Raw genomic sequence first — 14589 nt, forward strand, 5'->3', positions numbered from 1 at the left:
TATTTATTTTTACTCGGTTTCAAAGTAGAGGTCACTTAAATGTAAGGTTGGTGAAACTATAGGACAATTAAGTGTAATTTAGCTAATAAAAAGAATCAATGATAGTAAATATGAGAAAGAATATCTTATCGCGGTAATATCATATCGTGTTTTTGATCCTTATTAGCATCCATTTTTGTACGGCAACTCTTAAAACAGGATGATGGCCATTCAAAATATCTGAATTTCTTTTCTCAAGGTTTTGACTAAATTTCAAACAACCTGAAATGCACAAGAAAATCATATATTACCAATAGCGAGATGGCATTCGAAAGGTTAAAGGTAGGGGTGGAAATGAACCAAATAATTAACAAATAGTTCGATAATTGTTCGAAAAAGTATTCGGTCATATTCGATTCGGTAGTTCATTTACCACTAAACAAATATTTTTTAGTATTCGAGTTTACTAACGAATAGAATTTAACCAGATGTATATTCGATTCGTTTGTCTATTAAATATTCGTTTAAAATTTGATCACATCATATTACTTGTATAGTTGTATTATTGCACATATGATGTCATATTTTTAACCTACATATCATTTCTACTTGAGCTTTATATCCTGATTTTAAGACTTAAATAATCTTAAATCTGTTTTCTAATTAAAATTTTGATTTAAATATATATACATCATATATTATGAAGGAATAAATTTTATTTATGAATTTAAATACTATTTGAAAATCAAATTCTTTAGCGGAATAAATATACTTTGATATTCGATAAGTATTCGTGAATATTCATGAATATTTATCAAATACCAAGTATTCGAGTTCGAATTCGAAAAACTAGATATATGAATTTTAGAGTCCACATTCGAATTCGATAATTTTAAACAAATACGAATACGAACATCTTAGTATTCGATTCGATTCGATCGTTTACCACCCCTAGTTAAAGGTCAACAAATACTGCTCAAATGTATCAGACAAAATGCTTTAGATCTCTAGAATAATCTCATAAAATGTGTTCAACTACCATATAACCACAAGTTTAGTTACAACAAGCGTCACCATTTTTTTTAAAACTATTTTAATTTCCCGAGGATGTAAATTGCCAGATATAAAAATGAAAAATGGCAGGACTCGGTCACACTTACTTCCGTGAGATTCTGCTCACATCAAAGGCCATAAAAAGCCTCGTTTGTATTTCTTTAAAGCCGACAAAGGCGGCCACGATTTTAACCGTGACAGCCGGTCTGCGCATTGAGCAAGCATCGTGCATCATGTAACCATTTCTCTAACCTTTTAATATCTACATCTGACATTTTGCCCTCGAACTAACACTTAATTTTTCTATTTCATGAACCGGTGTTAGTTGAACTTGAAAGCTTTGACCTAGACTTCACATGAAAAATTTAATCATAAAAACCCATCATATGAACTCCGAAGTCTCCCCTTTCAGCCATAGACCTTTTCCTACATGAACTCTTTCAACTCTATCAGCTATATAAATGGCAACGCAATGGTACTTCATTATATCAACCACTAACAAAACCATGCCTTCATCTAGCAGAGTTCAGCTCCAACGTCCAAGGCCTCCATCAGTTGATATAGCCAGGAATTCTCATCAAATAAACAAGAAGCAAGACACTAGTCGCGAGCCTCCGGTGATTGTGCATGTTCGTTCACCAAGAATTATCCACGCTAAGCCTCAAGATTTCATGAGTTTGGTGCAAAGATTGACAGGTAATAATTCGTCATCCGGTTCACGTGGAGAAGTAATTGGAGATGGTGGTAATAGAGATCCTTTGCTTCTTACTCTTGGGCAAAATTCTACTACGATGCCTGTTTCTCCTAGCTTCTTCGTGTTCTCTCCTCGAACTAGTTCATGCCTGCAAGATTCCAATCTGTTGGTTCAGGAAAATATGTAGTTGTAGTTGGTTTGTAGAGAGAAAAGAGGAGGGAGAAAAATACGTGCATTGTGAAAGAGATGCTGCAACTTACGGTGAATCTGTAATCATAGCAACTTTCTTCGTACTTGTATCTATTTCATACCACCACAGAGGAACATCATTGTGATGGAATATTATTCACCATTTGCCCTTTTCTTTTGTCTTGTTAAACATGAAATGTGAATGAGCATCACACTGAATATGCGTGCGAAAGCGAGCGAAGAAGTAGCGAAAGGAAACAAATGAAGAAGACTAAAGAATGATAACAATCTTGTGGTTGATAACTTGTTCCAGTTTTCTTTAGGTGCATAAATGTTGATGAATGAGCAACAAATATATGTGCATTTATGTATGTGCACTGTTTTTACATCTTGGACAAATTTTATGTGCATTTATGTCCCCTCCCCTTGTACACATACAAATATGTTGTAATGCTGGCATGTTATATTGTGTTATGATTTTTTAAGGAACCCATTGTTTTGTTGAGTCCATGTCATGTTCGTATTCCGTGCCCATATTCATGCTTCCCGCTGAAGTTTCGACAGAAATCATAAGTAGGTCTCTTGGCTACCAACAATTTCCTACCCGATCGAAAAATATTATGCTAATACTGTCACAAGAAATTGATGAGGTTTCAGGAAATGAATCGAAATTGTCCCTACACATTAAACATCCGATTTCAGGGATTCAGAGCATAACTGACAGGTTTCCATGGATTTTATTTAACTACTCGGAAAATGAATGAATTATACAAACAATTATGCAATTTGATTGACTGGTCATCAATTAACATAGTGATACAGTTAGAAAGCATGTAAGTTTCAGGGCTCCACAGCTAGGGTGACAAGATGCGTAAATTTGTAGGGGAAAATAACATGACTCAAGCTTAAAGTGGAAAATAACCAATATGTTTTAGACATACAATTGAAAATAAGGGCACCTCAATAGCTTCAACGATTAGATAACTAGCGCCTCAGGTACAGGTAGCCCTTATTATGCACCATAAGTTAGCAGCTAGGAGATGCAAAATGAGATCATTAGCAAACTGGATGGAATTTAAGTGTACAGGACTTCTTCTCTTAAGGAGCAAGACGCTAAAAATTGCAAAATGGTGGCTAAAAGAAACACCCATAATAACATTGTGTGGGATCAAATTGAGCATCTCCCAGAAAATGGAGTACCAACTCAAGTACCCCGCTAAAATATTTCAGGGAAGAATAGTTCAAAATGTCAAAGGCCAGTAGTTGGGAAGTCGAATGATGGTTACGGTATCCAATACAATTAATTAAGACATCAAAAGTCCAAGCCAAAGGGGTAAAGGGAAGCAAGATAATCAGTATCAAAGGAAATATAGTCGTGATGAAAGATGTACAATTCGGTGAGACGAAAATATTATTGCTAAAGTTTTTGCAAGGGGTTCTATTAGCAAGAATATCAAAAATATTACTGCATATAACAGGTATGAAGAAACACTAAAGCATAAGCTAGATTCAACAACACTAGGGGCATGTTTGGCAATTGGCAACTCCACAAAACTTGTTTTTAAGTGGTACAACATTGATCCAAAACCTTGTTTTCAGTTTGGCAAAAATTAGGCCCAAATTGAACTAGTTCTTTCTAGTTCAAAATCTTGACCCTAAACTAGTTCTTTTGTAAACCAGCCCCTACGTGGTTCAACTTTGGCCTAGTTAAAAATCAACTTGTCTAAAGCCTAGTTCAATTTTGAAGTTCTCAGACACACCCTAAGAAGGAAATAACACCCAGACTGACATAAAAATGCTTGGAGAATTGTTGGACAAAATAATTAATCAGAAGAAAATTCCATAACAAATTATCATAATCAACCCTTCAGGTGCAAAAGTCGCCCAACATAACAGACAAATAAAATGAAATAAAATACTGACTCATAACATCGTAGAATAGATAAATAACTTATTTAGTTACCTTTGTCCTGCCAAATAGTGCAGAAGAGGGGAGAAATCAGCCCTGGTTACTGGAAGACAGAACTGCCTGCAACTTTGAAGTTTAAAAACATTGAACATCAAGCATCTGTTAGCATACTGGAACCATGTCATCCTGTTTAATGCCAACAGATCCACGCCTGAAGCGACTTTCGAAGTCTCGAAAACAAGAGAAAACATATGAAACCCTCATCAAATCGAAGCTTGTTGGTGCAGAGGAGCAGATTCAGCCCTCCTTCAATATAGTCTATGCTGCTTCTGGGACACCTTAGCTCACGCTTCAGGAATTAAAAGATCTTGACACTGTACATATCATTTTCTTTTCTTGATATGCATCATTCTCAATAAGAATTGCACCAATCACTCATTTTACTTCTTTACTATGTTAATTATTCTGATTTCCTCCCAATTTTATTGCTTTCTAGTTTTTCTTCCCTTAAAAAAAATCCTTTGGCTTCTTTTGCTACTAAAGCTCTCTGCAGCTTGGCAAAAAGCCTAAACCCTGTCTTGTCATTTCATTCTCACATTCCCTCACACAATATGAGGCCTATGTCCAAGCTGGGTAGAGGACTATCTATGAATTATTCAAATTGAATGAAATTTTCAGTAAGGCTCTCCAGCACTTACACAAAATAGAATTGAATCCAAGTTGGCATCTTTTCAAAAACCCAAGGAGAAAGATGCAACCAGTAAAATATTCAACAGTAAAGCCAGAAATCACATGACAACATAGCATCAGTAAAAGATTTATAAAGACATTTCCGCAATTAACAAGGTCTAGATTTAAAAGAGAAAATAGACCATCAAAAGGTATTTCTGCGCATGCATATTGATCGACTACATAGAGTATCCCATCTATTGCTAACTATTGTTCCTCCTTGATGGGTAGAATTTTGGCCCAATCGGAGTTTGTGGGCCTTAACTAGAGTCTAGGAACCTAATTCACCCAAAGACTTGAGCTATTAGTTATCCGCTCCAAGCCTCCAACTCGAATGTAAGTCTACCGTTCTTTTTTAACCTTCCAATATGGGACTACACTTAAATATGAAATTATCCACATAAATATAAAATAGCCAATCTAATTGCTACTTCATTAATGAAAACTCAGATACGATACAGAAAAATCAGTGCATCATAGCCAATGGAAATTCTAGATAACCAAAGCTGCAGCAGACATAATAGGTACATGAATTTCAAATACGAACAGAAGTTAGCAACATGCTGAAATTTCCTATCTACAATAGAAAATAAATAATAAAAGAATAAGCATACCAATATGGATAGTTTAAGTTTTCTTCATCATTTGCCAGTAAAAAAAACAAGTCTTTGACGATCTTTTAGTCCAAATATCAATTCATAACAGGTTCACAAGATAGGTTCTTGCATAAAGCTTTTCTGGGGAACTAAAACCATGTCATATACAATTTGACTTAAGTTTTCGACAAAGCATGGAAGTTTTTAGATTTCGAGGACAACTAACAAGTATCAGATATCATACATGTGTACAACATTGACATTTACACAATCTTGAAACTACTGTAAGCATATTCTCTCCACATAGCTAATCATAAAGATGTGTTCAGCAACTTAAGAAAATTTACATAGCATTTATAACATTATCGACCTGCAGTCTTCACAGAAACCTGTGGAAACTTATGATTTGCATCCACTTCTATTCATCAGCTCGATAGAAATGCAACAGCTTCAACGGCACCACCTTTTCCTGTGGTCAAAGTAATATGAGTTAAAATAAATAATATAACAATATCATGAAGTTATTCAATAAGCCAGTCAAGGTACTACGTCACCTGAATATAAATCTTATCAGAGTCTGAAGAAAAATGAAGGCCCGTTGAGCATTTCTTGAGGTCTTCAGGTTTTTTCATCCATGCCTTATTTGCCTCGATGACTTTCAGTTTATGAAGGAACACCTAAAAGAATAGTTTGTCATTAACCCGTGAGTATAAATAGATAGTAGAAAAGTCTCTTGATAGGTAAATAACTTTAGAAGAAAAAACTTGTGCCCACCAACCTCTGAAAGAGGACATCTTGGTTTTTCCAGTTCATCTCCCTCGATATGTATGCCTGTGCCTTGACATTCTGGGCAAAATTTAGCAATACTATTCTTTTGCGCCTGTTTACTCTTTCTTCCTCTTGTCGTGGCCTTCCCATTTGTTGACTGACCACTCCACATTGCAGATTCACAAAGGAGGATCCAGTGGATAAGGCAAGAGGTATGAAATAAATGAAAAGCCTACACATTGAAAAGAGAGGTCAACAAAAAACATCTTCTTCAGTTAAAACAGCATTGAGTAAAACATGCAAACACTAACCCCATTTGTATTTCTACTGCTGCAAGCTAATTTACCAGTCTTGCAATTAAGCAACGTGGAAACATCTTTCCCGAGGAGCATCAGTTGGCCGCAAATATCACAAGTTCTTTCTGCAGTGAGACTCTTTTGCTTCCTTAATTCTTTCCTGGTAAACTTGTTGGATATCAGTCTTGAAGCATGAAGTTGACCCGAAGCATCTCCACTACAACCGCTCAACCGGTCAGCCTTACTATCTGAGGAATCCTCGGGATCTGAAAAGGATTTCCTTTTCTTCTTTCTGCGGTGACCAAGTTCGTCAATCTCAAAGAAAGAACCAGGAGAAAATGAATCGTGTGCCTCATCAATAGCCACCTTCCTACCTAAATCATATGTATATGAGAAACTCATTATAGCAAAATCACATTTGGGAGATGATAGCAAGCCTTGGCAGTCAGTCGAAGAATCTTGTCCCAACCAAGCACACCAAATTCTGGTCATATCTCGGTGACCATCAGCTGTTTCACAAACCTTAGCTCCAATATGACCATAGCCAAGAAACTTTGCCTTTATATTCCTAATTGCCGCCTTAAATAAGACACCGGGGATAAATCGACAACTATTCTTTCCATTACGTTTGGAAGCTTTATCATGACCCCTAACACAAGTAGTATCCTTTTTACAACCATTTGCAACTTCGCCGCCACTACTAGATTTACCAGTAAAGTTTGAAGTTGCTTCATGGCCATTGATATCATTATCAGTTGAAGTACTAAAGAAGAGAACGCCATCACTAAAAGGCCAAGGGTTGGGACCAAACAGAGTAACCTCGGCAGCAGCATATCTTCGGGAGTGGAGATTACCGTTGAGATGATCATTCAACACGGAATCATTGAAACACTGAGTCTGACAAAGAGTGCAGAAGAAGATGCTGCGTTTCCCAACTTGTCTTAGTTCGACATATACATGACCCTGAAGCCGAATCTCCCTCAGGGTTGCTCTTGCTGAAATTTCCCTCAGATTAAGCGGCCTCGTGTTATTAACTACTGCTAATTCCTTTCCTCCCATGGACACCAATAAAGCCCTGATCTTTAAATGGTAAAGCCTTCAGTTTAATCTAATTTGTCGACGGAAACCTACAGGACACTCAAATTTGAAGTCTTTTTTCACAAAGTCAACAAAAGAAACCAAGAGAAACTACTGAATTTACCAAGATCTTAAGCAATTACCCAAACTTCTCTGCCATTTCTCAACGCGAAATCCAAGAAACTGCTTGTAAGCACACCTGGTGAAATTCGTCGTCTTTTCTCACAAATTCAACAAGAAACCTAAAGAAACCGCCGAATTATCGATATCTGGAGCAATCAAGTCGGAGGTCGTGAGATTTTAAGAAATTACTCTTTTATCGAAACCCTAGAAACCGGAGGGAACGTCGGAAACCCTAATTTCGTATTGTTTGAGGTTGTTGCGGTATGAAGGCCGTAGGAACTGCTCGGACGCGTCGTTTTTTGGCGGAGACGACATCTTGAGCGAAGGAGATTGAGACGTGATGGCATAGATCTTCGATCTCCATGGCCATTTCTCAGTGGATCTCAGAGATTTCTAGAGAGAGAAAGAGGAGGGAGAGAGAGAGAGAGATTGAAAAGGGTTTTAAAAAACTGAATTAGGGCAGAGATTTGATCTGAGAGAGAAATAGAGGGAAAAGGGGCGGGGTTTTCGGAGGGAGAAATCGAAGGGAAAATGGTTGAAATTATCTGTTGCGATGAAGCGATATAGCGGTGACTGCTTTAACGAAGCGTCTTTTGTCTTATCTGAGGAAAATATTTTAGTGATTAATAATAATTTAATAAATGGTAAAATTCCACAGAAGGATAATTTTTTTTAAATAGACTCCATTAAACAATTCATTCCCCAAAATTGACCCCGCTAAAATTTAATTATAAAAACCTACCCAGTTTCGATCAAATCAAGGCCGTTAGCATCTTTGGCGGAAATTGGATCGAGTTTAGAAAGGGTTTTAACATAAAAATTTATTTTTATTTTTATCAAAATTGTTGCTTATCACCTTTAATATTTTTTCGCCAATACCACCTTTACTTACTACTATTTTTGCAATGTCATGCATATTTGAGTTTTTAGCTTAAAAAACACGTGAACCGATCATTTTACCCTCCTAACTAAGGGCACGTGCTTTGTACGTGTGCTCTAATTAATTACAAAGTTAATAGTTTTTTCAATATTAGTCATCTAACTCTTTCATCTTTTGAAATTAATCCCTCAAATCTCTCTCTCTCTCTCTCTCTCTCTCTCTCTCTCTCTCTCTCTCTCTCTCTCTCTCTCCCTCTCTCTCTCTCTCTCAAAAACAACCATGAATCTCCTAACCCCAATCCCCACATCCTAGCCCAATCCCCAAACCCAAATTTCCAATCCCCAAGTCATAACATCATCTTCTCTCAATCCTCCATCCTCCCTCCAATCCAAGAAACAAACCCTCCAATCCTCCCCCAAACCCTAACGCCCACCTCCCCTCAATCCTCTCTTCCTCCCCTCTTCAATCCAAGAAAAAACACTCGAAACTCTAGCCAATGAGCAAAAGATTAATTGGCCTCCTTATAACCCTCTTCGGTGAGTATGGCGGCAGTAGATTGAAGAAGACATCGATTTGGGGGACTAATTTCAAAATATGATGATTTTGGTTTCTATTATCAAAACATGAAAAACTTGGGGGATTACTATTGAAAAAATTCTTTGTTTTTTATAATTAATTGGACACACATGCTTTGCATGTTCTCAGGGTGAGGATATTTTTGTCAGTTCACGTGTTTTTTATGTTGAAAACTCAAATATGTGTGATAGATGTTAGCAAGTACAAGTGGTATTAATCCAAAAAAATATTAAAAATAGTAAGTATCAATTTTGATAAAAGTAAATATGGTACTAATGAAAACCTCGTTCAAAAAATGAAGTTTACTCATAAGACGAGGTTGGCAACTCCGTCTAGTTAGGGAAGAGCTAATTAAGTTCTTAAATATAAGTGGGGTTTCGGAAACCCATACATAAAACATAGGCCAAAGGGTTACATGGTTCATCATATTGGGGGCCACCAACCTCTTCTATTTTGAATATAGTTCAAAATAAAAAGGCTCGGCGATCCTGACTATTTTGATCTATGTTCAATATAAATGAGTTCACCAAACTTATCTGTTGTAATGATCTTCTAATTATACAGGATTGCCGACCCTGACTAATTAAAAATTAAACATTGATTTTTCAAATCAAATCAGTTTCAGTCAGTGCTGCTGACATGGCTGAAACTGAGTCGAATTTTATGAATAAAACCTAAGTAGTTTGATTTTTCAGAATAAATTATAAAATGAGTCTATTTCAAAAAAAAATCCTTGGCTAAACCACTATGAATTTTATATTTGACAATATATTTCATTAAAGTTCATTAAATTATAAAAATGGTTGATTGTACATTGATACATTTAACGTTATATATATATATATATACATATATACAACATATAACATTCCAAGGTTGTGCTACTTTTAAATTTATTGCCTTCTGTTAGTCATATTCAGAATTTTGTATAAAATACAATATCACATGATAATACTGAGATTTATTTTACGTAAACCTTGGTACCGTTTGACAAAGGGTTAAGTGAGGGGTTAAGGAGACTTAACCCTTTCTTAACCTGTCATAATTTGTCAAGCATAAAAAATATAGAAAGGTTAAGCTGATCACAAGGATTAAGAGTTACCCTTCAAAATGAGTTAACCTCTACAGGGATTAAAATGAGTTAACCCCTCAAAATGAGGGGTTTACTAATACTCTTATTTAGAAGGATTAAGAGTTACCCTTCTAATTATAAAAAAAAATAGTTAAAATCATTGTTATTTCCAAACACTAAAACTGATCACAATGACTAAACTAAAACTTATTTAACGGGTTAATAATTTAGTCATTCAGATTATCGAATAGGCTAAATACATTAATCATTATCTTTAACTCCTCTTCCTTAACCCTTTGCCAAACGGGGCCAAAATAAATCTCCTCGATTCCCTTTCTTCCCTCTGTGATTTAACCTTAAGCCAATTAAAAATAAAATAACAAATTCATTTCTTCACTTTGTCAAACACATTTAACATCAGACTGACGTTAACTATAGCAAAATAAATACCTGTAAAGTACAACCAAAACAAAATTATGAACAATCATGCTATCCAAGGTATTAGTGTGAGTGGTAAAAATTTTGAGGCACCTTTTGAGAAAATTTAAACTTCAAGAAATCAAAGTTTAAAAGTCGGTGAAACTATAAGACATTAAAGGCTATCATAAATTTCTCGAAGAAAACTCTTAACAACATTAACGTACGTTGCATGAATATCCCTCAACAAGGTTATGGTTTGTGCAATGCTCATAAGTAAGATTTGCTTTGGAATTATTATTCCTACAATTATCTCGCATATAAACTTGGAAAATGCTAGAGGCACACCCCTAACCACACCTCCAACTACACTCCTTTCTCGCTACAGTGCACTGGGGTCTACATGAGAATTTTAAATAAATTCTCATGTGGGCCCCAGTGCACTGTAACAAGAGAGGAGTGTGGTTGGGGTGTGATTATAGTGCCTCCCTATAAACATTTAGATTCAAGTACTTGATCGTACAAAGGTTTATCCGCATCTTGTACAAAGATACATGGTGAGATTTCTCAAAGTTACATGGCGAAGATTCACAAGAGAGAATTTTTTTTTTGGATTCTTGTGGTTGAGTATATTTTGGTTATCTGTTGCTATCAAAATACACATGGTGAGATTTCTCAATAGAAATAAGATTCGGATATCCATGTGTGAAGATTCTATGCATAGAGCTTCTTGGGTAACAAACCTCTCATTTGTTTATTATATTTTCTCATATTATGATTAGTTGTTCTATCTTAAGAATATATTTGTCTGAACACTACTTTTTAACTTCAATGCCTTCAATTACATCACCGTTGACCGTTTAGAGTTTCGTATAAAACGCAAACACATGAGAATATTCAGATTTTTATACGTAAACGGAAAATGAATCATGTTGAATTCCTTTCTTCCTTCTTTTGCTATTTATAACCTTAAGGTAATTAATGGAAATAAAAAATAAATTCATTTTTTCAAGCACGTATAATATTAGTTTTATATTAAACTATAGCAAAATAAATCCCTGTAAATTGCAACCAAAACATATTTATGAACAATAATGTAATATTTCAGTGTAAATGATAAAAGTTTAAACTTTAAGAAATCAAAGTTTAAAAGTCGGTGAAACAATTAATCCACGCAAACTATCGTAAATTTCTCATAGAAAACTCTATCAATATTAACAATATATGTTAAAAGTTCATAGAAAAAACAACATATGTTAAAATTACCAAAACAAGAGAATTGCGTGGATATCCCTCAACATGGTTGTGGTTTGAGCAAATGCACATAAGTAATTAAGACTGTAATATTGGAATCATTCCTACAATTATATTATCATGCGTATAAACTTTTAGATGCAAGTACTTCATAGTACGTACAAGGGTTTATCCACGACTTGTACAAAGACTTACAAGTAGTCGTGAGAAGATTCAAGAGAGAAGTTTTTTTCTTTTCTTTTTTGGATTATTGTGGTTGAGAGTTTGGTTATCTATTGCTATCAAAATACACATATGGCGAGATTTCTCAATGGAAATAAGATTCGGATATCCATGCATGTGTGAAGATTCCATGCATGCATGCATAGAGCTTCTTGATTAATTAGGCTCTCATTTGTTTATTATATTTTCTCAGATTATGATATGTTGTTCTGTCTTCAGAATATTTGGTAACCTCATGGTATAAAAAATGTTTAGTAGCGCAATTGGTTGGTACAGCAAAGTTGCTGAATTTTTCAGCAAGTCTAAGATCTTAAAGAAAGACTGTCATTTTATGGCTAGCGGTTGTGTTTATCTCCTAGGTGTACCCTTTGGAAATGAAAAGAATCTTGGCTAAATTTCAGAAAACACCCCTTAACTTTGAATGGTTGTCATATAACCAACCCCTGAAAACTTTCAAAATACTAGAAACCCCACCCTTATATTTAGGGTTTATCAAAAAAAACTCCCTTCCACTTTCAGCAATTTTTGAAAATCCTCTAAAAGCGTGAATAACAATTTTTACTGGCAAAAAATATTTGTAATTTTACCCACTCTTGTAACAATCGCACTTAATTTTATGAAAAAATTCTTCAAGTTGAAGGGGGTTTTATGATAACCCTTAAATTTAAGGGGGGTTTTTTGATACTTTGAAAACTCTTATTCTACCCTCATATTTTGTTGGTATAAATGGAATATTGGAGGATTTATGTGAAAAAATATTCCTTGGAAGAATACCATTTATATGGTTAGATTCCATAGATGGAAAATATGTAATTAATTATAATATGTGAGTATTAGTCCCACATTTACTAATTATAAATGTGTTTTAAGTGGTTTAAATTAACATATGTATTATATATAGTATAGCAAAGATATTAAATGCACACTTGTGTTGGCATGCTAGAGTGCTATCGTAGGTAGGACATAATTTCTTTAAGGTTAGTTCTCTGTAAGTTTACTACTCTTTGTAGGACATAATTTCTTCAAGGCTAGTCCTTTGTAAATCTACTACTCTTTGTCTTTCTTGCTATGTGTTTTGTTATCCTTGGTGAATATTTAACTATAGATCTATTATTTTATGCACTTTTTCCTACACCTTTAACCTCCTAGAAATTTTTGGACAAAAAAACTCTTAAATGGAGGAGGGATGAGAGGTTGATGTGCCCCTTTATTCTTCAATCTCTTTTTTCCTCAACTAAGAGATTGGTAGATCAATTAGTGAAAAATTGAGTTAATCAGTTCAATTAAAAAAATTTAGAAGAAAGACGAGATTAAAACAGAGCCCCCGCCATTACTATTTGTTCCAAGAACTTTCACACTTGTTTCATTGTATTACAATAAATTGCTAGCTGAAGGACCCGTGGTTTCATGCTATATTCTAAAGTTGATGAAGTAGACTAGTGCCATCCTATTTTTAGGAGGCAGTAACTGGTACGAGAGAGTCATCCGTAAGATGATGATCTTTTTCCCATCCTGAAATATAAACTCAAACCAATTGTTTCCAAAGTAGGTAATTGCACCTATTCAATTTTTGGTCAGTGATCCTGCTAGAGAGCACCTCCGTGTGGGTCTTTATCTCATCAACAGAATTACTGGAGGACACTATCAATACAACAAATAAGATACTTCAAATAGTAATCTCCCAAAAATAAACTATCAACCTCACTCAACAACAAATTAACTTCTAATAATCAAATCATCAACAACTTATCAAGTTATAATTAGTTCAATATGTAAAATTATCCTATAAAGAACGACTTATTATTTATCTCAAAGAGATTGTTAACGGCTGATCGTAACATAGAGCTAAATATTTAGTTGAAGATCTATAAAGATCTAGTTTGAAAGCTAAATGATTAGCTAAAGATCTATAAAGATCTAGTTGATGAGCTAAATGATTAGCTGAAGATCTAAGAAGATTTAGTTGATAAGCTAAATGATTAGCTAAATATCTATGAATATCTAATTGATTAGCTAAATGATTAGCTTAACTTTTTTTCACGATGGATGAATAGTACCTATGGATGAATAGTGCTTGATGAATAGTATCTGGGCGGATGAACAGTGACATGTAGGGTTTGGTTATGGAGGATGATGACTATGGTTTAAGAGGGGCAGAAGGTGGCGGTTAGGATTTAGAAATTTAGAGAGAGAAAAGAGGGTGACTCTGATACCATGTAATTTGAAAAACCCTAGTGAGTTTATTACTCTCTCTAGGATGTTATTTATAGTGTTCAAGGAAATAAAAAGGTTTGTCCCTAACCGATGTGGGACTAAACAATAGTAAACACTACTCTCAACACTCCCCCTCAAGCTGAGCATACATATTGTACATGTCTAGCTTGTCACAAATAAAATTCACTCATGTTCTCCCAAGAGGTTTAGTGAGAATATCTACAAATAATCTGATGGTAGTTGCTTGGCTTTATCGATTCTCTTCTCTATATTCTCACAAATCAAGTGACAATGAATCTCTATGTGTTTTGTTCTCTCATGAAACACCAGGTTCTCAGCTATGTAAATGGTGGCATTGTTATCTCCATACAAGTTCATGGGACACTCCAGAGGATAACCAATATCTGTTAGTATATCTCTAACCTAAATCAGCTCGCAAGTCAAATACAACATGGCTCGATACTCAGTCTCAGCTATAGATCAAGAGATTACACTCTGTTTCTTACTCTTACATGATATTAGATTTCCTCCAAGAAACACA

General features: G+C 34.9%; 1 protein-coding gene across 2 annotated transcripts; it reads right to left on the reverse strand.

Moving 5' to 3' along the window:
- Window positions 5206–7961, reverse strand: LOC109825194. 2 transcript variants are annotated; one of them, XM_020391975.1, is made up of 6 exons: window positions 7603–7961; window positions 7434–7532; window positions 6229–7340; window positions 5928–6149; window positions 5704–5826; window positions 5206–5618 (listed from the first exon to the last, which is right to left on the reverse strand). In XM_020391975.1, exons 3-6 carry the CDS (start codon window positions 7270–7272, stop codon window positions 5568–5570), a joined length of 1440 nt encoding a protein of 479 aa, XP_020247564.1. In that variant the 5' UTR covers window positions 7273–7340; window positions 7434–7532; window positions 7603–7961; the 3' UTR covers window positions 5206–5567. The 2 variants fall into 2 exon arrangements, with proteins under 2 accessions (XP_020247564.1, XP_020247563.1); XM_020391974.1 differs by having other exon boundaries at window positions 7415–7961.

Source organism: Asparagus officinalis, chromosome 10, assembly GCF_001876935.1.
Source record: "Asparagus officinalis chromosome 10, Aspof.V1, whole genome shotgun sequence".
In the NCBI taxonomy this organism is placed as follows: Eukaryota; Viridiplantae; Streptophyta; class Magnoliopsida; order Asparagales; family Asparagaceae; genus Asparagus; species Asparagus officinalis.

Coding starts and splice junctions, on each gene's coding strand:
- LOC109825194 (XM_020391975.1), bottom strand. CDS start 7,272: ATGGGAGGAAAGGAATTAGCAGTAGTTAATAACACGAGGCCGCTTAAT. Junction 6,150..6,228: donor GCAGTAGAAATACAAATGGG/GTTAGTGTTTGC, acceptor TTCAATGTGTAG/GCTTTTCATTTATTTCATAC. Junction 5,827..5,927: donor CAAGATGTCCTCTTTCAGAG/GTTGGTGGGCAC, acceptor CTATTCTTTTAG/GTGTTCCTTCATAAACTGAA.